This window comes from Rhamphochromis longiceps, linkage group LG2 (assembly GCF_057381845.1).
Source record: "Rhamphochromis longiceps isolate RC_006_pf linkage group LG2, R_longiceps_female_GT1.1, whole genome shotgun sequence".
In the NCBI taxonomy this organism is placed as follows: domain Eukaryota; kingdom Metazoa; phylum Chordata; class Actinopteri; order Cichliformes; family Cichlidae; genus Rhamphochromis; species Rhamphochromis longiceps.
Genome location: NC_140558.1, coordinates 38,125,462 through 38,151,758, shown reverse-complemented (window position 1 = coordinate 38,151,758; position 26,297 = coordinate 38,125,462). Strand labels below are relative to the sequence as shown.

The following is a 26,297-nucleotide window of genomic DNA, read 5'->3' as shown; positions in this document are numbered from 1 at the left end:
CAGTTGTAGAAAGCCTTCTTGAGCAACATTGTTATGAATATTCGTTACACTCAGTACTTCTACCTAGTGGCTGCTACTTGTGAAGGTCAAACTAGCCAGCTCTCATTTGAAGCTGCTCAGCATGGCAGAGAGGTAAGCCAGAGCATGCTTTTGTAATATTACATAAAGATGAGGAGGGAGTGCTGCTGACAGCTGTGACGGGCTATTAATTATAGTTTCATAGATGTGTGTCCATCCTTCATAGGTGTGTGTTGGGAGGGTTTGGAAGCAGGGGGGGGCAACATAGTCAAAATGCTCAATCATAGCCATCAAATCAGAAAACTTTGAGCTTTAATTGGTCTGTTTTATGTGCGAACTAATTAATTTCCCTATTGAAATGAATGGCTGGATTCAGCTACCGTTGTAAAGGGATAGCTGGAACAGTTGACCTTTACCGCTGTGGGATTTTCTTTATTACATCTCGTTATTCCGCCTTTGTCCCTGACATTGAGTTTTGACAGCATCTGCAAGTAAAACATCTCTCGCTGTCATCTGTTCAGCCTTCTCAGATGCTTCTTCTCTCACCTGGCTTCTCGCCCTCCCTCTTCCCGCTTGCACAGGGGATACAGCGTGAATGAGATGTTGGGCGCATGGTAATTGAGCAGGTATTGATTAGACTGCAGCGTGGCCTACGAGAAGCCAATAAGAGCCGAAGGATCAGAGCAGCAGCACCAACTGCATCTCTCATTCTGCTAGAAAACAAACGCAGCACAGCTAGAGGCATCTACTTTTTTAGATAACGTAAGCACGTCACAGCATACCTTGTTCTCCTATCTGCTATTAGCGCTGACTTCAGGCCTGGGAAGAGCTTCCTTCAGCATCGGCTGAAGCATTTAAATGACTGGGCGCATCGTCTGAGCAGGGCTGACTGTCATATTTCACCACTGGAGACTGAGCTCTCATGTCAGCGTGCCTTGGTGAGAGCAGAACTGATATGGAAATGTTTGCTAAGGAGGAAAGGGTTATTGCCCTGTCAGCATGCTGTCACCGTGCACATGCTGAAGCCTCTCCGTCTTTTCCCCCCCTCTACCTATGACGAAGATGAGGGTTTAAAAGCACAGAATGTAATGCTGACAGTCAAACCTTCCTAAGGTTTTGGATTATTTTGAACAGAGGCAGCTGCCTGCGTATATGTTATGCAAGCTTCACCAACACATTTAAAATTAGATTTGTTGATATTTGTTATGTTTTTTTGCCATTTGTTTACCACAGTAGTAATTATATGTTAAGGAGAGGCTATGTGCAAACCTGTTTAGACTCATTTTGCTGCTCGTATTGGAGTGGCTTATTTGTACTATTCAGGTTTGTACAGTAGATATGACTATCCCTCAGTAGCCTTTTAACTTATCTTAGGAAGTAATAAAAAGTAAAAAGCTGTAAAAACTGTAAAGAAAATCACCTATAAAACAGTAAATTGTTAATTTTAGACAAGTTTGTGCTAGTCAAGCAGTTAATGCTGTACTGATAAACATATTTGTTGCAATATTATTGTGTTTTCAATTATCTCATCTAACCCTGTACAAGGAACCTTTCCCTTTCAGTACTCGCCTGCCTGCGTGCTATTAAACGTATGCATAGTCAGAATAAAAAGAATATTCCTTCTAATGGATTTGTGCCTTAAATGGTGAGGGTTCACATCTTTATAGACATGTAAATTATAAGCTGTGGTATTCACTTAAATCGGTGTGTGGGCTCTGCGGTGTGTATGTGCTTGTGTGTGTGTAGAAAAGGCAGTCAGGCACATCCAGCCTATGGCCGGGCATGTGTGAGCACAGAGCCACATAAACTGCAGTGAGGTAACAGCGAGAGCCCTGAGAGGTGGAGCAAGGGGAGGTGGCTAAGCCAATGCTGTGCGAGCGCTGGTTACCATGGGAACACATTGATTATTTAACAATTTGGATGAAGCCTGTGCCCTGCACTTGCCAAGGTTCACTGGGAGTCTGTGTAGCTTTGCTGTCCTGAGGGTCTGCAGCCAAGTTGAGTGCTGTGTGGTGCAGTGCCACCAGAACATGATACACAAGCTCTGTGATGCTGAGAGACAAGAGACAGATGCCACAGTCGCAACTGACAGAAGAGTAAGATGATAGATCGGTGAATAGGAAACCATCATGAACAGATGAACCTCGGGAGCGAGAGAAAGAAAGCACTGTGGCGATCATCGCTCCCGGTGGTCAGTGTGGACTTGTTGGAAGGAGCTCATGCTGGGGAGGCAGTCTGGACTTATTGTCCTCGTGTGCGCATTAGGTCTTTGTGTCCATATCGCAGCTTGTTTGTATGGGTGTCCCTGCAGGATTGTGCTAAAGCTTCAGCCTGAACTTACCACTGTAAATGGACACATGTAAAGAACAGCAACTGTTTGTATAAATGATTAAAGTCTGGAGTTAAAAGTCCTTTGCAGTCGTACTCATACACCTTAATGAGCTTTTGTTGAAACCCGACTCTAATGTGACCACCGTCAAAGTGTCTTTTCTAGATGAGAAAAAGCACTTTTAAATGAAAGGTACAAATGCTCACTGAAAGCTCTGTGATCAGATCAACTGGCTTGCGATGTGATTGGACCCCAGCCAGCTGTGAATGCCATCTGCTGTGGGCACATTATTAAAAAACAATCTGCCCGGGAAGTTAAAAGGTCACCTCACATGACCTCTTACGACTAGCAAGTTCCGCTTTTCGACAAAAATTATTAAAATAAACCAGTCATGCCGTTGTTTCCTTTTTACCTGGAGAATGATGTTTATTAACAAAAAAACACAAAATACACTGCCCATGTGGGAAGAATTGTGATAATTAGAGTGCTTATTGTACCAGGTGTACACGCAGATGCCCGTGGATTGGATGTAATTATCCAAATAATAGATCGAGACAAAACTCCAATGTGGCTGCCATGTAAATTTCTTCTGCAAAATTCAGACATTGAGTGGATTTTACAGTGTCAAGGAGACTCACTGAGTGTTTGGAGAGGCATAGACATAGAAAGTCAGAATTTTCGCTTCACTTGTGTGATTTTCAACTTACATCTCACAGTAGGAAAATCCAGATACTGTAAGACGTCGTTCTTCTAAAGGGGCTATTACAGCACAGGTAGTGCTATATGCTACCTCTGCTATGTATTTTAATCCTCTTTTATGGTCGGATTTCTTTAACCAGCTGTTTTGTTTCCTGTGCGTGAGGTTAGCATAGAGGTGAGAGCAGGTTCTCCACAGGGGGAGGCGGGGCAGTAATCCAGTCCAATCCAAGTTACCTGGGTAAATTGCTAAATGTTAAACAAACTCGGGGTGAGATTATCTTCCATTATTCCTTTTTGTTTGCTTGTTATGCGAGATTCAGATAGAGGGATTACGCAGCAATCCCAGGCCAGGATAATGCTGCTGTATTTTTTACCACTGATAGGTTTATTGTCTTTCAGCCGGAGTTGTAGGTTTGGTGATCCCCTCGGGAAGCATTAGTTTTCTGTGTTACTTACGATAAGCACTGGAGGCATTATACTGTAACAGGTGTGTTCACATGTGGTCTCAGTAGTGGATTCAGTAGCTTAGTCTGTCAGTCACCAAGGGACAACAGTAGCCAGTGTATTCCCCCGAGGTGCCCCCAGGCTGTGTTTCGTCAACTGCGGTTTCATGGTTTTCATTCACAGTAGACTGCCACTGACATAAAACATGCTTTCACCACCAAAATCTTCTGTTGAGTTGGGGTCTAAGATGAAGGGAAGGGAAAGTTCAAGCCGTTCATGAGAAATGTGCAAACACAAGCACAGACGTGAGCATCTGTTAGTCCATATGCAGATAACAGCGACGGCCCAATTGTGCTGACTGGGAGGGAGGACGAGGAGGAGGAGGGCCACAGCTGTCCAGAGTCATAGCACATCATTACTGAGTGGAGCAGGTTAAAACTACAGCTCCTCTTTGTCTGGAGACCTACCTTCATTACCAGGGAACTTGACACTGAGAAGTGTGAATGAAATTATGCATATCTTGCAAGGCGCTTTTGATCAAAGGATGAACTCTTTTGTCAAGAGTGTGTGTCAAGCCACTGTTTTGTAGACACAGATGTGTTGCAGCCACAAGCAGCTTGATTGAAAACCCTGAATCAGAGGCTTGTTTAATGCTGTTCAAGTAGATTAACATCTTACAGTAAATGTCTTTATTAGCATGATGTACACTCACCTGCCACTTCACTTGGTACACCTGTTCAACTGCTCATCACCACAAATATCTACACCGCAACTATCAACCCATAAACCCAGTGCATTTAGGCATGTAGGTATGGTTAGGACGACCTTTTAAAGTTTAAAGTGATCATCAGAATGAGGGAGAAAGGTGATTTACGTTACTTGAACATGGCATGCTTTTTGGAGCCAGAGCATTTCAGAAACCGCTGATCTACTGGTAATTTTCTCCACAACCATCTCTAAGATTTGCAGAAAACAGTCTGTAAAAAGAGAAAATATCCAGTGAGTAGCAGTTCTCGGGCAATCAACAATACCTTGTTGATCCCAGAGGTCAGAGGAGACTGCTTCGAGGTGTTAGGAAGGCAACAGCAACTAAAATAACCAGTTTTTACAACCAAGAAATGCAGAAGAGCATATCTGAATACACGTCTCATCTTGTAGCAGAAGAAGGCCACAGTCTTAAAGTACTAAGGCAACAAGTCACCAAAAGTGGACTATTTCTGCTGCACTTAATGTGGCAGTTTCAGAATTAGGTTCAGTCAATATAAAAGCGTGGATCCATCGTCCCTTGTATCAACAGTTTAGGTTGTTGGTGGTGGGTATTCTTTGGGCCCCTCAATAACAACTGAGTTATCTAAACACCACAGCCTACCTACGTATTGTTGTGGCCATATCCACCACTTTACAACCACAATTATGCACCAATCTACTGATAACCGCTTTTAGCCATCAGATCTCAGTCCAGTAGATCATCTTTGGGATGTGCTAGAACGGGATATTTATACAATGGCTGTGCAGATAACAAACATGCTGCAAATATGTGATGATATCATGTCTGCAGCACCCTGTTGAATCTATGCCATGATCAGTTAAGGCAGTTTCTGAAGGGAAAAGGGGGTCCAACCCAGTACTAGCAATATGTACCTAATAAAGTGTGAGTGAGTGTATATTCAAGGACTTGACAATAAAATGCGCATCACCCCAGACAGCTGAGGACCTGCTAAGAAATATAGTAGATATATAAACAGTAAGACAAAATAAAAATGTTCATCTTGTTCTACCATTCATCCCGCGTGTGTCCCTTTAATATCCATGCCTTTGTAAATAATTGATGGTAACTGTTCAATAGAGCAAGTAAAAGTGGATTTTTATATCATGAATGTGACAAACTGAAGTTAACTGAAAAAATAATTTATATAGTTTCATTTTATCAAACCAAATCCCAGATTCCTGAATTTCCTTTCCTTATATCTAATTATATATCATGTACATCTGTGTATATGTGCTCATATTGTAGAGCAGTAGAGCAGCATCACTCCAGGTAGTTTTAAATTATAAAGTGGAAATGGCACAGTAACACAGTTCAGATTGAAAAGATGTATGATAGGCGATGTGTAATATGTAAGTCTTCAGAATCAGTCAAACTCAGCTGCTTAAACACTGTACACTGTAAGGTGATAGGGTGAGATTGGGAGAGGTTGGCGAGGTTAGTGTTAGGACAGACAGCTAAGGATTTTCTCCTCAGTGCTGGACCTGGAAGTATAAGGCCCTGCATGCACCGCTGTCTGCATCCCCCTCACGCACACAAGTCAATCAAATCAGTAGAAGTAAAGGATGGCCATCGGCTGCTCCAACACAAACCCCCTCCATCAAACTTCACTCTGCATGCCTGAAGTGGGCAAAGAAACACCAGGTGGCACAATAGAGCTGAGCTGGGAGGTTAATTGGACTGTGAAACTTAATCTTGTTTGAGTTTTGCTTTTTAAATGCTGCTTTTGATATTTCCGCTGGGAAGACGTGCTCCCTATTGTACATTTGAGCTTTTTTTAAAAGCCTTAACGGAAACAAAAACGAGAGAATAAACAATTTCCCTAAAAATTATTACCAAGAAATCTAAAATAGCTTTTAGAGTCTGTATTCATTATATTTTGAGCTAATTCAACCCATCATAGTACTCAAGAATTGTTTGACCCTTAACTTTTGACAGTAACCCTGCAACAAGCAGTTACTGACCTCTCTGTCTGTTTTGCTGTTAAACTGTTGCGTCCGGACAACTGAAAAAGGTGAAAAAGTTTATTAAAAAATTGGCATCATGATGCGTTTAAATGAGCTGTTTATTTCAGACCAAGCACCAGTTATTTTCTGTTCACTAAACAAGTGCGACAGACAGATATTTTGCATAAAGAGAGATTAAAAAACTACCTGTTTGCATGTAGAATAACAGACGTGAGAGGAGATTACTGTGTAGAGTTTGTGTAATTCCGTAAACCTTGTAGCGCACCAAGCCAAAATTCATGCATTTTTCTAGACAATGCTCCGTGCTTTCATTATGTGGAAGTAGATGTGGGATAAACGTATTGTGCCAACAGCTGGAACACAAGCTGCTTTGTTTTATGAGGTGACCGCAGGATGTCTGGCTGTGACGGTTAATAAGCAGCAGTCTCACTGCCCCAGTCCTCATTCTCAGTCCTCACACCCCCCTTTCAACCCCTCCCACCCCACCCTCATCTCTCTCCCCAGTCTCACTCCCAAGGAGACTCACTGCCTGTTCCTGTGGCATCCGTTCATTTTGCTCCCAAGCGATAGTGTGTGTACCGCATTACGTCTGCGTGCTGCCAGCCTCACACACTGAGATAATGTGTATCTCTTCATATTCACAGGCCAACCCTCCCCCCATCATTGTCAACGCAGACTCACTAGATGCAGGCCCTTATGTAAGTATCTGTTCTCGTTGTCTGTTACAGTATATATCCCTCTCATTCACACTTCCTGTGTCAGTGCATGAACATGTTTGTATGTTTGCGAGTGTGTGTGGATGAAAAGGCCTCCTCCTGGCAGCAACATGCTGTTTGCCATGTGGACCGACATCCATTTTCCTATTGACTCTGCCCGTTTGTTGGGATTGTGCGTTCTGCAGTTGCGCATGTATTCTTACAGCGTTTGCATTTTAAGAAAGAAATGCGCCTCTCATTTACAGCATTAAGGAATGTGTGGCGGTTTTCATATATATAGTAAAGCCATATTTTGACACTAATCCCGATTTACTGGGTTTCTCGTATTCAGTCTGATCTTTTTCTCATTTTTGGACATACAATGAAGGATTTTGCCGAAGCATTTGTACACGTCCCATTTTTCTTACGTGTTGGCAAACTACATACTTTGTCTTCAGAGGTGTCACTAACCATGCTGTTCATTTTTTGTGTTTTGTTTTTGGCAGGTTAATGGAAGTGATGGGATGTATAAATATGAAGAGATCATTTTGGAGAGGGTAAGTTTTACACATCGTGGATGCATTTTTTCCCACAGTATCCTCATTCTGATGATTGATGGATTTCTCCCCACTAGGTGGTGGTAAGCAGCTCAGTCTAAATGAATACCAAAGACAAATCTTAATGATTGTTAATTTATATAAAATTTTATGCAAGTGAAGACAGGCGTTTTCTCACTGCATTAGCAACGTCGTAAGTGTGATGTCCTATGTGACCCACATTAACGCCAGCTAGGCATGGCTTTTTACATAATCCTGATACACATGTCATCAGCAGACGCCAGAAATGTAAAGCACCTTCCTGTGCAATTGTTTAGCAGCCACCACTGAACTTGTCAGCGGTGGCTCAGGTTTACTGGCAGAGCTATACTGTACATTTCTGCTCTCATTATTCCACCCACGGTAGATGCAGCATATTTCTTTGCCCCTTCCGCTCTAAGTGGCATTTCTCCATGTAGAAAGCTTAAATGAACTATGCACAGACACACTTTAAAAGGTCTGTGGGTGTGTAACTTTTGGTGGTAAGGCCCAGTGTACTCCTCTTGGCTCCAGAGCAGCACACTGGGAGGCCTCAGCCTCCCTCTGTCCTAATTTGTTGCGACTGTTGCTCATTAATTATAGAAAATAATAAAGCGAAGTCTTTTCTCAGCTGTCTTGTTTGCTGCCTGTCTCTGTGGCCATGGCTGTCAGATGCAGCAGTGTGCCTGGTCCCGCTGGATCAAAATGGGTCCTCTGTCGTTTCAGGGACAGGGACGGCAGGAGGTGGCAGTATCCATCTCCTGCAGAGAGTGAGAAGCATTGTATCAGGCAACCGAAATGATGACTCTGAGCTCATCTTTACCCCAGATTTTTAATGTACTTCATACACAGATATCTCTCTGTGGGTTCATAGAGTACATGCTCCCTCTTCTAATGGCATTTCAATTTGTCACACGTGGGGACGTGCGGTCACACACACGAGCCTCCACAGAAACGGGCATGAGGAAGTGCCTGGAGAAATCTCTGGATCATTTTGCATCTATCACATGATTTAAATACACTAAAAGAGATATATTGCACTAACCTTGAGCTTACTTTGTTTGCTGTTTATCGTATTATGTTGAAAATGTTAATCATAACCTATTTTCAGGGGAACTCTGGTCTGGGCTTCAGCATTGCTGGAGGAATAGACAATCCCCACATTCCTGATGATCCAGGGATCTTCATCACCAAGATCATCCCCGGAGGAGCAGCTGCTATGGATGGGCGGCTGGGGTAAGTTACCGTCTTCCTCCTGCTGCCTCCTATTTCTTCAACTCTTACTAAGCTCCACTACTTCCTCTATACTCTCTCTATTCTAACCTCTCTACTCTCATCTTTAACGCTCACCAACATTGCGTCCCGCCAGGCAGCGCTGAGTGGGAGGCAGAGTTTCTACAGCCCTCTGCCCCCAGGCTCTGTGTGCTTCCTCAGACTTATGATTCACTGGAAGACCAAAGCCTGAAACATGCAGAAATTATGATATGGAAGTTCTTTTTCATGTTCTTTTGAGGTTTCTGATTATACTGGCTTTGCTTGGGTCTCCCTTTTTTATGCAGTCAGTAAACTCCACAGAACTCCATGCACTTTACATGTGACATTTAAACCTTTTCTTTCACAGGGTTAATGACTGCGTGCTGCGTGTGAATGATGTCGATGTGTCTGAGGTGGTTCACAGCCGGGCGGTGGAAGCCTTGAAAGAGGCAGGACCAGTGGTGAGGTTATTGGTTCGACGGAGACAGGCCCCACCTGAGACTATTCTGGAGGTCAACCTGCTGAAAGGGCCCAAAGGTTAGAGTCAGTGTTAACATATTCTTTTTGAAAGTGATTGCAGTGCTGCTTAAAAGGTAATAAATAACATAATCTTACAAATAGGACCTGGAATGAAAGCATGCAGTCTGGGGTGATCCTTTTCTTAAAGCACTGGCTGTCTTTGTTATTCACCTAGGACTGGGATTCAGCATTGCTGGAGGGATTGGGAATCAACATATCCCAGGAGACAACAGCATCTATATTACCAAGATTATAGAAGGTGGAGCTGCTCAAAAAGATGGACGACTGCAAACCGGAGACCGGCTGCTCGCTGTAGGAGCCTGCACCTTCCTCTGACTCACTCGCATATCTGACACTCGAATCCAAATGAATTCATTAGCTATTCATGTGGTTCACTTGCAAGTTAAACAGATATTTAGCATTTTCCTTGCAGTCATTCTATAAAGCTATTTCTATAACCGGACAAGTACAGTGCTATGAAAAAAATTGTCCCTTTTATGATTTTATGATTTTTTTTTTACATATTTGTCATAGTTACCTGTTTTACATAATCAAGATAACTCTAATATTAAACAAAGATAACCAGAGTAAATACAAAATGTCGTTTTTAAGTGATGATTTCATTTTTTAAGGGAAAAAGTAATCCAAACCTACCTGGTCCTGTGGGAAATAGGAATTGCCACCCTCTTGTTAAATCACGAATTAACTGAGTAATCGCATTAATCACATTACTATCCACACCCAGCCCTGATTACTGCCAGACCTCTTAAATCAAGAAACCACTTAAACAGAACCCGAAGACAAAGTAAGCTTTGTTTGTTCAAAAAGCAACAAACGTTGACATCTGTCAGTCTGGAAGGGTTAAAAAGCTATTTTAACGCTCTGGGACTCCAGTGACCCACGGGGAGAGTCATTATCCACAAATGGAGAAAACTTGGTGGTGCAAACTTCTCAGGAGTGCCCGGCCAACCAAGAGCATATCAACGACTCATCCAGGAGGTCACAAATGATCCCAGAACAACATCTAAAAAACTTTAGGCCTCACTTGCCTAAATTAAGGTCAGTGATCATGATTTAGAAATAAGAAAGAGAATGGACAGATATGGCCATAAGGCAAAAGCCACTTCTGACCGAAAAGAAGATAAAGGCTCGTCTCAAATTTGTCAGAAGCATCTTCAGGATTCCCAACATATATTCTGTGGGCTGGCGAGAAAAAAACTGATTTTTTTTTTAAAAAAAGGTTTAAGTCCCATTGCATCTGGCATTAAATGAACACAGCATTTTACAAAAAGAACATATCAACAGTCAAATATGATGGCAGTACTGTGATGGTTTGGGGCTGCTTTCCTGCTTCAGGACCTGGACAGCTTGCCATAATTGATGGACCCATGAATTCTGCCCTCTACCAGAAAATCCTGAAGGAGAATGTTTGGCAATCAGTTCATACCCTGAAGCTTAAGCCCAGTTGGGTTATGCAACAGGACAATGATCAGTAACATACCAGCAAGTTCACCTCTGAGTGGCTCAATCATAACAAAATGAAGGTTTGCGAGTCCTGACTTAAATCCGATGTAGATCTTTTGACATTACCCTAAACAGGTCGTCCATCCTCGAAAACCCTCCATTGTGGCTGAATTAAAATAATTCTGCAAAGAAGAGTGAGTCAAAACTTCTCCGTGATGTGAACAACTCATTGACAGTTATCACAAACACTCGAATGCAGTTAGGTTTTTTATACTTAACAGATGAAATCAACATTTAAAAACTATAAAAAAAATTATCTTTGTCTAATATTAAAACTCGTTTAATTATCAGAAATATGTTTGTGTAACAAATATTTTTTTTTTAAAAATAAAGAAATTAGGAAGGTGGAAAATACTTCTTGCATGGCACTAAAATATACTGGGTTGACTGAGTGCTCAGATGTTAGGTACATCACATTATTTACTTAGGTGTCACATCCTGTGACTTTAAGCTAAATGTGACAACATTATTAGCACTTAGAATAATTTATAAGAAAAATAACACAGTCACGAATTGGGGCAATAAAGCAGCCCCTCAGCTGGGCATGAGAGAGAAATATTTGATAAAGGCAGATATTTTTCAAAAAAAAACTATCGTTAATCAGCATTCATGAGTAAAAGTCCAAGTAATTATCGCTGCACTCATCACTGAGCTGTCATTAATCATTATTTAAATACAAACACAATATATTTTACGAAATTCTCTAACACCTTTGTAACATTCATGACCTTTTTTTGTCAGATTGGACAAGTGATTAGGCTTCTGTAGCCTAGCTTCTGTCTTTTTATTTAATACTACTACTACTAACATTAATAATAAGAAGAAGTTTTTCACAAAATAAAAAGGAAAAGAATGGTTTGACAAACACAAGAAGCAGGATACTGAGGTATAAGACGTGGTGTTACTCATAGTAAACAAAGCTGAATGAAATTAAAGCAAGGTTGAGACAACAACAAGAAAATTTAGATCATATTTACAAAGAAAATGAAATTGAAAAACAAGATTTTAAAAAGACATCAGATAAAGTCTATAGACATTCAGAAGTCCCACATTCTACAAACCTCTTCTCCTCAGGAAGGTTGTTCCGAATCAGAGGGGCCCTGATGGGAAACCCAAAGTCACCTTTAGATTTAAACCTCGACTTTGAAACAGCCAGAAGGGCCCCACCTGAGGATCTAAAGCTGCAACATTTCTGCAGCGTAGCTAGGGGTGAGACCTAGATGTGGTTTAAAACTGAAAAGTAAAATCTTAAAATCACTTTTAAAACATAGGATTTGGGGTGACGTCTGCTTAAACAAGCTGTGCTGCTGCATTTTGAAGAAGTTGCAGGCAAGGCAGAAAATTGGCCTTTGAAAGAAATGCACACAAAAGAAAAATGTCAACTCAAAGACATCAGTAGTTAAAATGCAGATCTGGTGGCACTGTGGCATGCTGCTACAGATCATAGACTGATCAAGAAACATGGCATTATTTCCTGTTCTCTATTGCATTATTGCAAGTGAGCACATTGGTTTAATGTTACCAAACTGCTGGAATAACTTTTGACTGGCAGCATATTTCCTGGGACCTGAATCTTAAAAGAGAAACAGTAAAGAGAGATACAGAGCATCCTTCAAACCTCTACCTACTGCTTTTGACCTCTGTTATCACTGCACGGCACACCAACCTTTCACTTTGCTGTTGAAATGTACTGAAATCTCATAATACCTTCAAGCTATGATTCATTATTGTGTTGGCTGGTGTGATGACTGCTGTGATGCGTGATGTTGTCACAGTGCAGCAGGAGACACAAGGCTTTCAGGTGTTGATACAAAGATTTTTTTTTTCTTCCCCCTCTTCTGATTTCTGGACTATCGTCGCATTCAGGTGAACAACATCGTGCTACAGGATGTGCGTCATGAGGAGGCAGTAGCTGCGCTGAAGAACACCTCCGATATGGTTTACCTCAAGGTGGCCAAGCCGGGACCTGTGCATTTGAACGACATGTATGCCCCACCAGACTACTCCAGCAGTACGTATCTACCTCTTCCTGTTCTTGTAGTCGTACTATAAGTGCAAATTTGCTAATCAATAATCAGCAAGCTCCAAAATTAGAGATGTAAGGTAAAGAGTAATTTTTTTTATATGATTATTTTTTTAAAGTTTCATCTTTACCAGCGATGTTTTCTGAATTTTTCTGTTGGTTCACTGTTCTCTCCCCAAAACTGCTATGCCCAGACACCCACATAGTGTATGTAGTGAACGCTCGTGCACACAAACACACACGCACACAGACACACAATCCTTCCCACAGCAACAACAAGCACAGTTCTCTGCCTCCCACTGAGTGTGGATGGTTTCTCACATCCCACCTGCTCATGAGAGCCCACGATCTTGAGCTGCAGCATCTCAAATTTCCACACAACAGTGATTTAGTATTAGATGGGGCTATCGAAGGTTTTGTAAGTTCCGAATGTTTGAAGTCGTCTGCGTTTAAGTTCACTAACCCTTGAATCTAGATGTGGTTCCGGATTTGCAAGTGAAGTAGTTCACTTGCTTTATCACGCTCGGCTAACGCTAAAAATGTAAATTCAGAAAAAGAGGCTTGTTCATGTGTGTGATCTGTCTGCTATGTGCATGCACAAGGAAACAGGTTTTTAGAAAAATGCGGCACATGCCTTCACATATTAGTCAGTGGTAGTTCCCCATTTTGCAACAGACATATAGCAGAAACAATAGATTACATTGTTCGCATAAAAAAGCGAGCCAGCTTATAAAAAATGTCCCAGTGGTACTTTAAAGGAAAACCTGGGTCCTATTTTTGTGGTTTTGGCCACTATTTCTACTCCTAATAATATCATCGTTCTCACCAAGTTAATTGCTAAGCTTTGGGAATGCAGGAAAGAAGTTAATAAGAAGTTAGATGTGGTCAGAAATACAAGCAGTCAGATGATCAGACAAGTTATAAAGAAACAGAGAAGTTAGAAAAACTTGTTTGGAGGCGTATATAATTCAAACTGTCTTATATCGATAATCTGTACTCCAGAGAGATGGATATAAAGAGTTATGTAGAGAGGGATTATTCCCTTTTTCATGGGTCCCCTAATCTGTGGTTGTACTGTACATTCCCAGAAGGTAAATCAATTATGATTTTTCCTCATACATATAGAAAGAGGACATCTTAATTATGGTCATTTTAAACACACAACTCTGGCTATGGGTTGAGCAGCATCACTAACCTACCTTTTTGACCTTATGTTTGCAAGGGACAGCCAATCAGAAGAAAGCTGGCTTTATGAGAAGCTCTTTTTAGACCATGGGTGAAGTGATTGGCTCCAGTAAAAGATACTTAACAAAGGGATTATTTTGAGCTGTGAATCATGCAAAGCCAGTCTAGTAAGAGTCCAGTAATAAATATATGGAGCTAAAAAAAAACAAGATAACAGTAAGTATTCTAATCTGCTCATGGATTCTTTTTTTCCCAGTTTATTTCATTGTGTTCCCACTTTGGTTCACACAGAGACACAAAAATCATATTTATATTTGGGTGAATATTATCATTATAAAGCAGTGTCTTGGTGTGGTAATGAAGCTGTCGTTTAGGAGCCGGTAATATCTGATTAACCAGCTTTATGCAGTTATGTTTTGTGCAGTTCTCCTGTTGCACAGGTGTTGTAATCATTCTTTCTTTCCCCCTACTGGCCTGGCCCTCCCTCCAGCCTTCCCCACCATGGTGGACAACCACGTCAGCCACAACTACATGGGGGGAATGGAACCCAAGCCAGTGTACCCACCACCCCAAGTCACCCCGTCCAGGTACTCGCCCGTTCCCCGCCACATGATGGGGGAGGAAGACTTCACGAGGTACGTTAAAGACCGGCTTCTTCCATGAATGATCCTCCTCCATAACCTGACATTCATAAGGCTGTATAAGCGTAGCTTTGGCTAAGTCTTAGCACAGGTTGTTGGTGGAGATCAGCTGTTGGCTTTTTTTGGTATTGGCTGGTGTAGTTGTATTAAAGAAACACGGTTATAAATTAAGTAACTATTTTAATTTAACATGGATCGTATTTTGTTCCCAGTAGCCTCTATTTTGTTGCTTTTGTACAAGCGTTGTTGTGGTGGCTTCAAGGATACACCTGTTTACAGTAGCTTATAGTGTTTGATTAACAAAAGAATCTGCTTAGCTTGCAGTTTTCATCTCATCGAGGCCCCGATGGTGCATACTACTTAATAGCTGGACAGTGTGTGGCAGCTGTGTGCTGAGAGAAGTCTTTTGTCACATCTTACACTTGTTACGAGCGTGTGTTACCCTTTGACCTCCTATCCAAGTACTGGATCAGAAGTAGCATTCATAGAGGGTTGATTGGAGTGTCCCATGAGGCTTTGAGTCAGCTTAACCCACAGCTCTAGGGAAGAGGCTATATTCCCTCTGTGTGTGTGTGTGTGTGTGTGTGTGTGTGTGTGTGTGTGTGTGTGTGTGTGTGTGTGTGTGTGTGTGTGTGTGTGTGTGTCTGTCTGTGTGATTGCATGCGGGTGTCTATGTGTGCTGTCTTACTGGCCGAGTGTTACGTCGCCTTGTAATGTCCTTGTACAAGCTGTCTACATGACTTGTATGTGCATTTTGTCGCATCTTTGTTGGTATGTGTGCTTTATTTGTGTCCTACACTTGTCCCGTTCACTGTGATTCCTGTACCCCACAGCAGGGCTGAACCTATTTACAGTGTCATCCACAAACCTGGGGACAGCAAGGTGCCCCAGGCCCTCTACAGAGGCTTCTGTCCTTCCCCTGCTCCCTTGTGCCAAGGTCCACTCCCCTTCTCTGGCAGGTACTAACCTAGTCCATCATACCTTGCTTAGCTAACCCTCCTCTCTGTAGCTCGGCACTTAGAAAAATGCCAGGGCATATAACCCATCAGGATTACCAGTAGTGTGTTGGGCCACATCTGTGCACATAAATAGCAGTAGAGAAGATTAAGATGAACCAAGGGAGGAGGGAGGAAAGGAGAGCTGGAGGGCGAGGCAGGCGATATTTATGTTGAGAATTCTTTTCGTTTTCTGTCTGCATGTAAATTTTTGCTGAGGCTTTTTCAGTTTATTTGGAACTACTACTTTATCTTTCACAACTTCACAAGAAACAAGCATCAACAGAACACTGAGTAGAGAACAAGTGAAAAGAAAATCTCAATAGTCATTGCCCTTTGTTTCATTTTTTTTTCTCTTTTTTTTTCGTTGCCGCTTTTTTTGTGCTTTTCATATTTTAAACGGCCTACTCCCATTCGGTCAATATTTGATTTCCTGCTAATTTGCTCATATGTGCGAATCTCAAACAGTAGTGCTTTGTTCACCGCAGTTTAAAATGGAGTCGTACCTGCTCTTCACAAACACATCACCGCAGGAGTGCAGCCGAAAGGGCTTCACGCTCCCACAAGCTGCTCAATTCCATCTGTCAGGAGGCATTGATAAAACTAAGCCTATATCTCCAGCCAAAGCTACTTTGGCTAGTGCTTACTGCTGAAGACATAATATACATATTATTTATGGCTTGCATTTGGGGTTTTTTCTGTTTGGCATTATCAAATTTGCAAAAGGCCTCCTGGTGTTTGATTTAATTGAATGTTTTTCTTTTTATTTGTTTCTACAGCCACAGTTTTGTCCATTTTCCATCACTTCATGGATGACTGCACTGATGTCTGTGTGTAAACCATTGTTTTTATGTAATTTACCTTTATTGTGTAACATATATGCCTTGCAGTGAGTGCAAAGGAGAGTGACTGTAGTCCTACTCTAACTAAATGCTTGTGGTAAATGTGGTGTTTGAAAGGAAGGGTCGAACTGAAGGCTAGTGTGGATGACAGGAGCGGTGAAATATTTTGCCTGCTTCTCTATGTATGTAAATGTAAACAGAGAGCCTGATCCTGTACAGGGCAGCAGACAGTGCTGCAGCTGTCATGATTCATATGCACGCTGGGAAAACCAGGCCATGCACTCAGGTCTTACCCCTCTCATCACCCATACTGCCAGCACCAATCACACATGCTTACTGTACGCTGACACACACGAACACACGCGTGCCATGCTTAAAGTGCAGCATGCAATTATGACACTGACACATGCCATACCTGTGCATATCGATCAAGAACACCGGACACGTTGTAAGCCAACTGTGCAAGTGAGAGCAGCCAACATATGGTGACCATGCATGCATTTGGGTATCAGAATCAAAAGCCATTTTCTCTGAGGACATCATAAATGACAAACCACTCGATCTCATCATTCTCGTCATTCTACTCCATTGGGCACAGGGCAGACACCTCTTTCCAATCCCCAAAGCTTCCTCATTGGCTCCAAACACGAAGGGTTATTTTAGATGGATGCTATAGTAGGCACAGGCTTCCACAGAAGTAGAGCAGACTTGTTGTGAGGAATGAGTCAGAGCTTATATCGGCCCTCTGCCCATCTGCACATCCCCCTCAGTGGTGTCATCGCAGACACGTCCCCAACACCCCCTTCTCCATCTGATATTACCCCCCTTTCTGGAGATATGTTATATTATATGGTGTAATCAGACAATCCTTTAAATCCTTGTTTCCGTCCACAATGGACTCAAGAAAAGATTAGTATGCATGTTTGGTGTAAACATACATCTGCATGCAGTCGTGACAGGGCGCAAGATGACTAAACAAGCAACAACCCTCTACTAGCCCTGTCAGGCTTTACTGCAGATGCAAATTACTGTGCAAACATTTTAGGCATTTTACATGTTTAGAGGCATTTGATCAACACTAAATTTATCCTGCATCTTGATAAAGACGCCAAACATAAAGTGAGAGTAATATTAACAAGAAAAAGGGAAAAAAGCATCTTTAGCAACAAGAAGAACAAGGAGTCCTGTAACAGATGGCGTGGCCCCGACAAAGCCCTGTTCTCAACATCATTGAGTCAGTCTGGGATCACACGAAGAGACAGAAGGCACTAAGACAGTCTAAATACACAAAACTGCAAGAAAGTTTTCAAAGTTGCTGAAAGAACATTGAAAAAGTATGTGCAAGTGTACCTAGGAGAATTGGTGCTATAGTCCCACCAAATATTTTGATTTAGTTTTTCAGCTTAAGGACTTCTGTGTAAAGTTAATAAGGAAACAAACACTTTATGGCATGATTTTGAAATGCATTCTCACTTTTAGTTTGCATGTTTTCCCCTTACTGTATGCAACAATGCCTCCTGCTTCGGCCTCTTTGTTTAGTCACAGCCTGTGTAAATACAGAAGCCTTAGTACTGTCGAAGCAGCTGAGCTAATCAGTAACGTTATGTGTCTCTTGCACACATGGAAACACAACCTTTGACTGTTTTTTTTTCTTCAAGAATCTGGATAACACAATGACCTTTAGTTTGCGAGTTAAATGAGGGGTTTAGAATTAAAAGAACCACAGCAGAGTTCCCAACTTAGGTGTTATTCATTTATTACTCAGATTTTATTCTTAGTCACGGTGAGAAGCACGGAGAATGAACAGTCTATCACCTTAGCAATGAATAAATATTTTCCTGTCAAATTAAAGGAAAAGAGCAGACCCCGAAGAAGAAGGGGGTGGACACTGAAAAATCTATGGGTAAAATTTAGACAATGAAAAAGAAGAGGGAAGATGGTGCGTCCCCGTGAACACACGCTGATGTAATCTGTTTTGGAGATGGGGAGAGATAAAGTGCTGCAATAGGTAGTGTCTGTCTGTGGAGAAAATGGCATCCATCTGCAGTGTCCACCATTAATCAGCCAAGCAGAGCCAATTACTTGGCTGAGTTCAGGGCAGCATGACCTGCTGAACCCTGCAGCCCAGATATCCATTCAGAGCTTTAGGACTGCACTGCAACCGCCTCAGCCAGAAAAGTGAAGCACAGAGGGATAATATAGCGAGGGGAGGGGAGGGTGGTTTCTGAATTAAAGAAACCGCTGGGCAGAGAGAAGAGGGTTTTTTGCTGCTCAATACCTGTTTACATTCCTGGCATGGATGAAAAAGGCGGAGGGGTGGGAGGGAGTTGGGATGGGATGGGGGGAGCAGGTCTTGTGATAGAAAGGGAGGACTTGATCCCTGCATTTTTAAAATGTAGGAATTCACTCCCATTTTCCATGTAACTGACCAAGCACTTCACATCCTATGGACAAGCAACACACACACGCACACACACACACATACCTCCTTGGAGGGCAGCAGCAGCAACTGTTAAGAAAAGCACCTGTCAAAAGTCTTCCACAGACTATGAGGGCGTCAAATCAAAGGCCTAAAAGTCATGAAAGTCAGTCCATGAGCTCCTCTTTTGTTTACTCTGACAAATTAGCAAGGAGCTTCTGGGAATATATCTGCCTAGTGTCCAGAGGGCCAGGCTGACAGACAGGAATGCTGGTGTGCTGGACTGGAGGGGGGCCGAATCTTCAGTAGCATCCCAGCAGAAACGAGGGGATTGCTTGAAAGAGGATCAAACGTGGACAATCTCTAGTCCATCCAAATTATTCCAGGTGCGAGACAAGAGTGTTTTGTTTTGTTTTTTGCTTCTTCCTGTAGAATCGAAGAGGTTTTTTTGTTTGCTTGGGACTGTTAGGGTTAAATGCGTTGCCTTACTAGTGATAGGGAGCGAGCAACTGTCACAGCCCGAAGAGGAGCTGTTTCCCATCACATCACACAAGAATGAGATAGGGAACACAAGGCCCAGATCCCAGGAGTTTCTAATTCTGTATTCCACTTCACTGCGGAAGGCCAGACAGGAAGAGGGGTCGGGGAGTAATGCTGCGCTGAGCTGAGCAATGTGGCATAGCGAACATGTTCACGGTCAACATCTCATCTTCCATGTCGCTGGTGAGGAGCCTGCCTGAACGCACAGTTAGGAAATGCTCTTTCAGAAGTAAGCACCGGCTCTGGATCCTCAGGTAACCATGGAGATCTGTGTGCCTTGTCAAGCTGAGATGAATTAGCTTAGCTGGTTATTTTAGGCTTGACTTGTGTGAAGGCGAGTGAGTTGTTTTAGCATATTCAAAGGCAATTATCACTTAGCTAATTCTAAAAGGCTGTGGATAAAACTTGGAGCATAATGTAGCAATGTTATGAGTCTCATCAGCACAGTCATATAATCTCTTTACCAGAATCTTTTTTTGTAAGCACATTGCTTGTAAGGAGTCTACTATATGGATATTGATCTATCTTGTGTGATGCTCTTAGCATCTCTGCAAAGTTCACTTCATTTAAAATGCATAGCAGTCTTTCTTTAAGCACGATGTTACTATTCAGGAGTCTCCAGCATTTTTCCAGTTGCTCATGGGTATGATTCTGAAAGTCTGGAATGCTGCCTCTGCTGCCATCAATGGGAAAATGGTCTTAGCAGCGACTTTGAGCGCAGCCATTAGGGATGGAGCAGGAATTGTTCCTGTCGACCGCAGGCTGAGTACTGCGAGAGAAAACCACTAATGGGAACCATGCAGTGTTTTCTGTTGAGAAAGGAAACTGCATTTTGCGTGCATGCATGTGTGTTTATGTGTTCATCTGTATAGAAAATCTGCGCGAGCGTGCGTGCGCGGCATGTGTGCGTGAAAGAGTGAGAGAGAGTCGACTGTTGGGCTTCCTAGAGTGTGTGTGGGTGTGTTTGCATTTGTGTGAAGTGTGTTCTCAGAGGGCTTTTGCCTGGACCGTAGCAGCGGTTTGGCCTCTCTAGCATCTTAAAACTGAGGCGGTCTGAATAGCCTCCTGGAGGATGAGTCATAGTGGGTAAAGCTAAAGCAGAGCTTCAGCAGGTCTGTCGAGCAGGAGGCGGCTCATTGTACATTGATACGAGTGGGTGTTTAAGTGTTGACACGTGTGTACATTTCCATAAGATGTAGCCAATAGATGACAGGCATTTGGACCCAATCATGTTCCTGCTTGTTTTATTGTAATGAGTTAACAGTGTTGTGCATGGTTTTTATGCATGGTTATTATATGGTTAATCATCGTTTTCTACCAGCGAGTGGTGTCCTGAACATAAATCGTTTAAATGTTCTATTTAAAGTTCTCAGATTCAAGTATATAAACAGAGTGAGCCTACAATAAACCATCTGCAGGCCTGCTGCATGTAGCTGCCTAAACTGGACACACTTGACATTTTGGGATCATTGACATAACAAACTAGTCTCTGTACTCTCTGTTCATGCTAATTCTATTCCAGTTTTGGCCACGTCTCTTTTAAATTTGGCCTCTTTTTATACACTCTTTGTCCCGCCCTTCACCCTGACACCGCCACTCTATTTGACAGGGAGCCAAGGAAGGTGGTGCTACACAAGGGCTCTACTGGTCTGGGCTTCAACATTGTTGGCGGGGAGGATGGAGAAGGGATCTTCGTCTCCTTCATCCTGGCTGGAGGCCCGGCTGACCTGAGCGGGGAGCTGAGGAGGGGCGACAGGATTCTCTCAGTTAGTATTTTTAGCTTCAAGCTTTCTGTTTACCCACGTCAACAACTAAAACAAGTCTGAGGCAGAGGGGTTTTCAGCCAACTCCTGCTGTCAGAATAATGATGATAACATTAAGGAGGGACTGTGTTTAGAAAGCCAGCAAATATCTGCCTCACAAATGTCCTTGAGCAAGACATTAAATCCAAATGGACTCTTAGGGAGCTTAGCTGCCCTCTGCCCTGAAGTCTGTGTTTGACTGGTTTATTTTCAGCTTGCTTTTAATCTGGCAGCATATTACATCATGTATGGAAAAAATGAGTCAGTCAGAAAAGATAACTAATGACTCATCAGCTGACATCATTAAAAAATTGTACATTTTCATACTTGTTTACTAATTTTATTGAGTAATTCGGTTTATTATTAGTAAGTCTTGAAACCATCTATTTTGAGCATAGACTTTGTTCTTTGCTACATTTGTTTTTCTGTATAGGTCTCAAGGATCACATGATTCCAGCCATCTTAAAAATCTAACCAGTTTTCTTACCAAATGTCCCCTTTTTGCTTTTTAAAATTGTATTTATTTAATTTTTAAACAGGTGAATGGTGTAAATCTAAGGAATGCCACACATGAGCAGGCAGCTGCAGCACTGAAGAGAGCTGGGCAGACCGTTACCATCATTGCTCAATACAGGCCTGAAGGTAAGACCCTACAATCTCATGTAATGTGTGAATATGTCATTGTACCAAGACGGGGCTTACATTGAAATCAAATAAGTCATTCAGGTTATCTTGCTCCTATTCCTGTGAAAATGGTGATGCCTCGGAGTTTATATTAAGTCAAATGCAATGTGCTTATTTATGTGAAATGACTAATTAAAAAATAAAATGAAATCAAGGCAGCATAAGTGCAAATATTTGTATCCTTAACCGTGACTGGAGAGCTCAAACATTAGACCGCTCTAAAGTTCAGAGGGCGGATATCCTTGATAAGGTCATCTCGGGCAAACAGCTCTCGCTGTGAGCACAGAAACCCCATCCACCTGCTGTTCAAACCTTCTGTTTGAGAGCACCAGCCAATTAGAAAAAAGTTGCAGCCTTGTAGCAAGATCCAGTATAAATATTCCTCCCCTAAACCTTTGATATCATGATTGGTGGTCCTCGCTAATGCAATTGAACTAGAGTACTGATTTGAATACATGTTGGGGTCTTTTGTTTTAGTCTGTTTTGTGGTGCGACAGTGAAGAGATGACAGGAAAGCTGAGAGAAAGACCAGTATAGGGCATGGCCTCTGCAATAGCCTTACAGCATAACACTCACTTGCTGTATCCAGTGAGCTAATCCAGCCCCCGAACTAGAGTACTTGTAATCTGATAATGTTCAACTCCACTTTATGAGAGCAACCAGTTTTAGAAGGTAATTCAACCACTTACTGCACTTTAATGTGGATGCAAATATTGCTACTTTCTCTTTGGTAATTATTATTTTGCAGATTATAAAATTTAAATGTGCTAATAAATTTTGTTATGTGGTATTATAGATAATCAGCTCCCGTAGGAACATCAAAGTGATACACAAAGAATGAATAATTATAATTATATTGTACCATGAGATGTTTTACTTTAATTTAAGGATTAAGCTTGTGACTTGTGCTGTAGTAAGGAGTCTAAACATTTGTTTTGCAAAACAGTTATTCAATATAAAATGTTTCAGTTGTGGTGCAGCGTAAAGATGTGCCATAATGTTTCTTCCATTATGTTTATTTCTTTTCAAATATTCCGATTTCCTGTGGTCCAGGCATGTCTTGTACTTTTCCCCCCTCCTCTTCTAGTGCACTGGAGGATTGCATTGTGGGAAATGTAGGAACGATTGTTTTGAGACTCACAGCATTTAGCGAAAATCACGATATCTCGGCTTCGTGTGTTTTGGTTCTTTTTCTACATGTCTCTCGCAAGCCCAGCTTTATAACAATGTTGATTAAATATCTATTTAATGGTGCAATCGGGTTTACCTGGTGCCGCGGCCCATGCGCACTCAGATCGTGCTGCAAACGAGGGCAGCGCAGCGGATAGGCCGGCTTTCAGCGAGTATTCGGTCGGGGGCGGCTCTTGTGGCAGCAGCAGCCCGAAGTGTTGAGCCAACTGCAAGGCGGGCAAACGAAACCGCTGTTGTCCTTCCCTGTTCAAACTCTGGGCTGTCTGTACACACAGACCCGCACAGCGATGGAAAGAGGCGACTAAGCGGAAAGTTGCTAGCTCCGCTTCCATTTCGACACCAGAGGGGGGGAAACCTTTAACGCACCCGAAGTGAAGAGGTGGAAAGCGGCAAACTTTTATGTCTACCAGCCAGTACGGGCGATGATGGGGGATGGGCTTGGATACAACAGCAGAAGAGCAGAAGCCGCATGAACTCCCTAATGGCTGGATGAAGAAACTACCGGCAGCCACAGCGAGATTATAGCCAGAGTTTTCTCCAGCGAAGGTGAGACGAAGGTCGAAGGTGTCGGCAAACACCGACGGGGGTGAAAAGCGAACAAAGAGAGTGAGTTACATTGTAGAACATGTTTGTGTTGGTTGCCAGTACGGCCCGTAGTTTGCTGCTCTTCGCCTGTACTTTGACTCCTGAAGGACAAAGTAAAGTGTGAGCTCTTCATTCATAAGCCACGAGGAAGCCTTGGTGCGATATTATACCTGCTCTCATTAATATCAGTCTTAAGATGAATTCCTTACAGTGGCAAACATGTGATCGCCTCACCCATACTGTGGTTAACATAAGTATGTCTACGCTAAACTGCTGCCATTACCTGGACTCCATTGACGACTTTTCACCGCTTTTTACTCCATGTAAAACCTACTTGGAGGTAGGTGAAGTCGCTTTAGGTTGTAATTAATACCCCAAAGAGAGATTTCATCCAGCATTTGCTTTACTGTTCTTATGTAACCTAAACCTATAGGTGGGGGCACAGAGGTGTGGTCAAACAGGTGTGTGTGTCAGTTTTGCGACTTCACCTGCGCATTACGACTTTCTGACCAGAGGTCCCTTTTCCAAGCTGACAAAAGCAGAATTCACGTGTTGCCCTTATTTCCAACATTAGCAGACGATTCAAAAAAATGGCACCACTCCTTCTTTTTAATGCTGAATTAAAGCTTTGATTGTGGCTGTATTTCTTAGTGCTTCAGTCATTCTCTGTAAGTGTACTTGAACAGGCTGCACTTCATACTGCAGCAACAATGGGGAGGATATTGCGAGCTTTATGTCTATATGTCTTTTCAGGTTGGACTATGACAGGAATGTGACGGGGCATAAGTCGTAGCATGCTCGCTCCATATTTCGTTGTCTTTCAATAAAACATCAGCCTGAACTGTCCAGTAACTCTCCAAGGCCACTGAAACCGAGTCGGAGTGGGATCTGTGAGTTAGATTGGGGTTAAAGTCTATGAAAAGCTCAGACTGAGATCAAAAACCGATAAAAGTGCGGTGTTGGGTTTCTTCCCTGTGAGTTTATGTTGTCTCGCATGTCGGGTCATTCAGGCAGCTTCTTGAATAATGATGTGGTTAGAAGAGAAGAAGCTTTGTTTTTCATACCAAATCTTGCTTTCAGTTCTGTGCCCCCTTTGTGACTCCGTGATAGACAATTATCTGTTTGTATACAGTTTTAAACTACTCCAAACGAACAAGTCGAGTGCTGGCAAATGATTGACTTCCTGTATCCCCTCTGGTGACCTGAGATCTGTTTTCAGTAATTCTGCTGGCATCCTAAAGGGGTGTGTGTATGTGTATGTGTGTGAGACATGATGTTCATTTGAGTTTGGAGCAGGAGGAACCCCCAGTGAGCAGTACAAGGACAGTCAATCTGGGGGGGAAGTGGAGAGAGTGAGAGCTAGTCTGTGCCAGGCAAAATGCCTGGAGTATACTCTGTGGTGCTGGGGCCTGAGCATCCATGGGCCTGTGATCGAAGGCCAACACTGAAACTACAAGAAGCCACAATGGGGCACACAAGCTGTGGTGGGAGGGCCCCCAACTCTCAGTGGCTTTCTGGAGCACTGCCAGGCCTTTAACTCACATTAAGCGATGGAAGTGAAGGGTGTATATCCACACACTGCTGCCCTGCCCCGACATCAATGAGTGTAATTACTCCAGAATCTTTGCATTTAAGGAGTGGGAGGAGGGCCGTGAAGGAAATGTTACCCTCCGAGCACCCTCATTAAACTCACAAGTGTGCATTATGGGCTTTTGTAGAAATATTTTAGGCAGGGTCTACATGTACCTTCCACGCTGTAATATCGGGGAAGGGGGCGTGCACGTTCACTGGCCCGACTATTCCTGTCAACATAACGCACACTCACATTACAAGTACATGCTTGCTGTGTTGCATAACTGGATCAAAAGCGAAGCGACCGTCCCCCAAAATAAAAAAGCTGTTCGACTAATGAGGACACGCAGTGGGAGTGAGAGGTGCAGAATAGTCCCAGTTTCTATTAGCTGTGTCTCTCTTTTTTTTATCTATTTTTCCCCTGTGGGTCACTCCTAAAAATACAGGCTACCTCATGAGTATTAATCGCTTTAAGAAACCAGGATTTAACATTTATAATTTTGGGCTAAAGATGGGCTTGTGAGCAGAGATGTCACTGAATGATTTATGTTGGATTGATCCCCTGCAAGAGCTGGGCTGGTCTTGAATGTCCCAATCAATAACCTGACTTGTTCTTAACCGGACAGATATAGCTGTTCTTAAATGAAGAGTCTTATCAGATAATTGTGGATTGTTTCTGTTTTTCTGAAAGTATTTCCTGTTAGATTGTTTCTTTGGTAATGTTTGATGTAGCCAGTGGAAATGAAAGAGCTCTTGTTTTTTCTTTTATGCTTTGTCGGTCATTTGTTAAATAGCATGTGTCCGAGAAACAGCAGGAAAAGCTATTTTGAGTGATGACATTTTTTTTTTTTTTTTTTTTTTAAGCTTGTGACTCAGTTGCTTTTACAGTTTACAGGTGTTTATTTAATGCCTTAGTCAAATACCGGATTGATTTCTACTGCTCAAATTACCTTGACATGATGACATCAAGGTAATATTTTAACCCCCTCCCCCCTAAAACATGTGGGTAGACTGTCTCTTGGGCTGAT

The 26,297-nt window shown here is 42.4% G+C and overlaps 1 protein-coding gene across 4 annotated transcripts in view; it reads left to right on the top strand.

The window, feature by feature from the left end:
* Nucleotides 1-26,297, top strand: part of dlg3 (discs, large homolog 3 (Drosophila)) — an 80,497-nt gene that overhangs the window by 42,119 nt on the left and 12,081 nt on the right. For 2 of the 4 annotated variants that reach the window (XM_085427387.1, XM_085427394.1), the window contains exons 2-10: nucleotides 6,868-6,921; nucleotides 7,425-7,475; nucleotides 8,605-8,729; nucleotides 9,115-9,284; nucleotides 9,442-9,578; nucleotides 12,657-12,801; nucleotides 14,489-14,633; nucleotides 21,045-21,201; nucleotides 21,777-21,879. In XM_085427387.1, coding sequence (XP_085283513.1) covers nucleotides 6,868-6,921; nucleotides 7,425-7,475; nucleotides 8,605-8,729; nucleotides 9,115-9,284; nucleotides 9,442-9,578; nucleotides 12,657-12,801; nucleotides 14,489-14,633; nucleotides 21,045-21,201; nucleotides 21,777-21,879 — 1,087 coding nt within the window. Of the gene's footprint in view, nucleotides 1-6,867; nucleotides 6,922-7,424; nucleotides 7,476-8,604; nucleotides 8,730-9,114; nucleotides 9,285-9,441; nucleotides 9,579-12,656; nucleotides 12,803-14,471; nucleotides 14,634-15,472; nucleotides 15,599-21,044; nucleotides 21,202-21,776; nucleotides 21,880-26,297 lie in introns of all 4 variants that reach the window. The other 2 variants (XM_085427377.1, XM_085427368.1) reach the window with 2 other exon arrangements.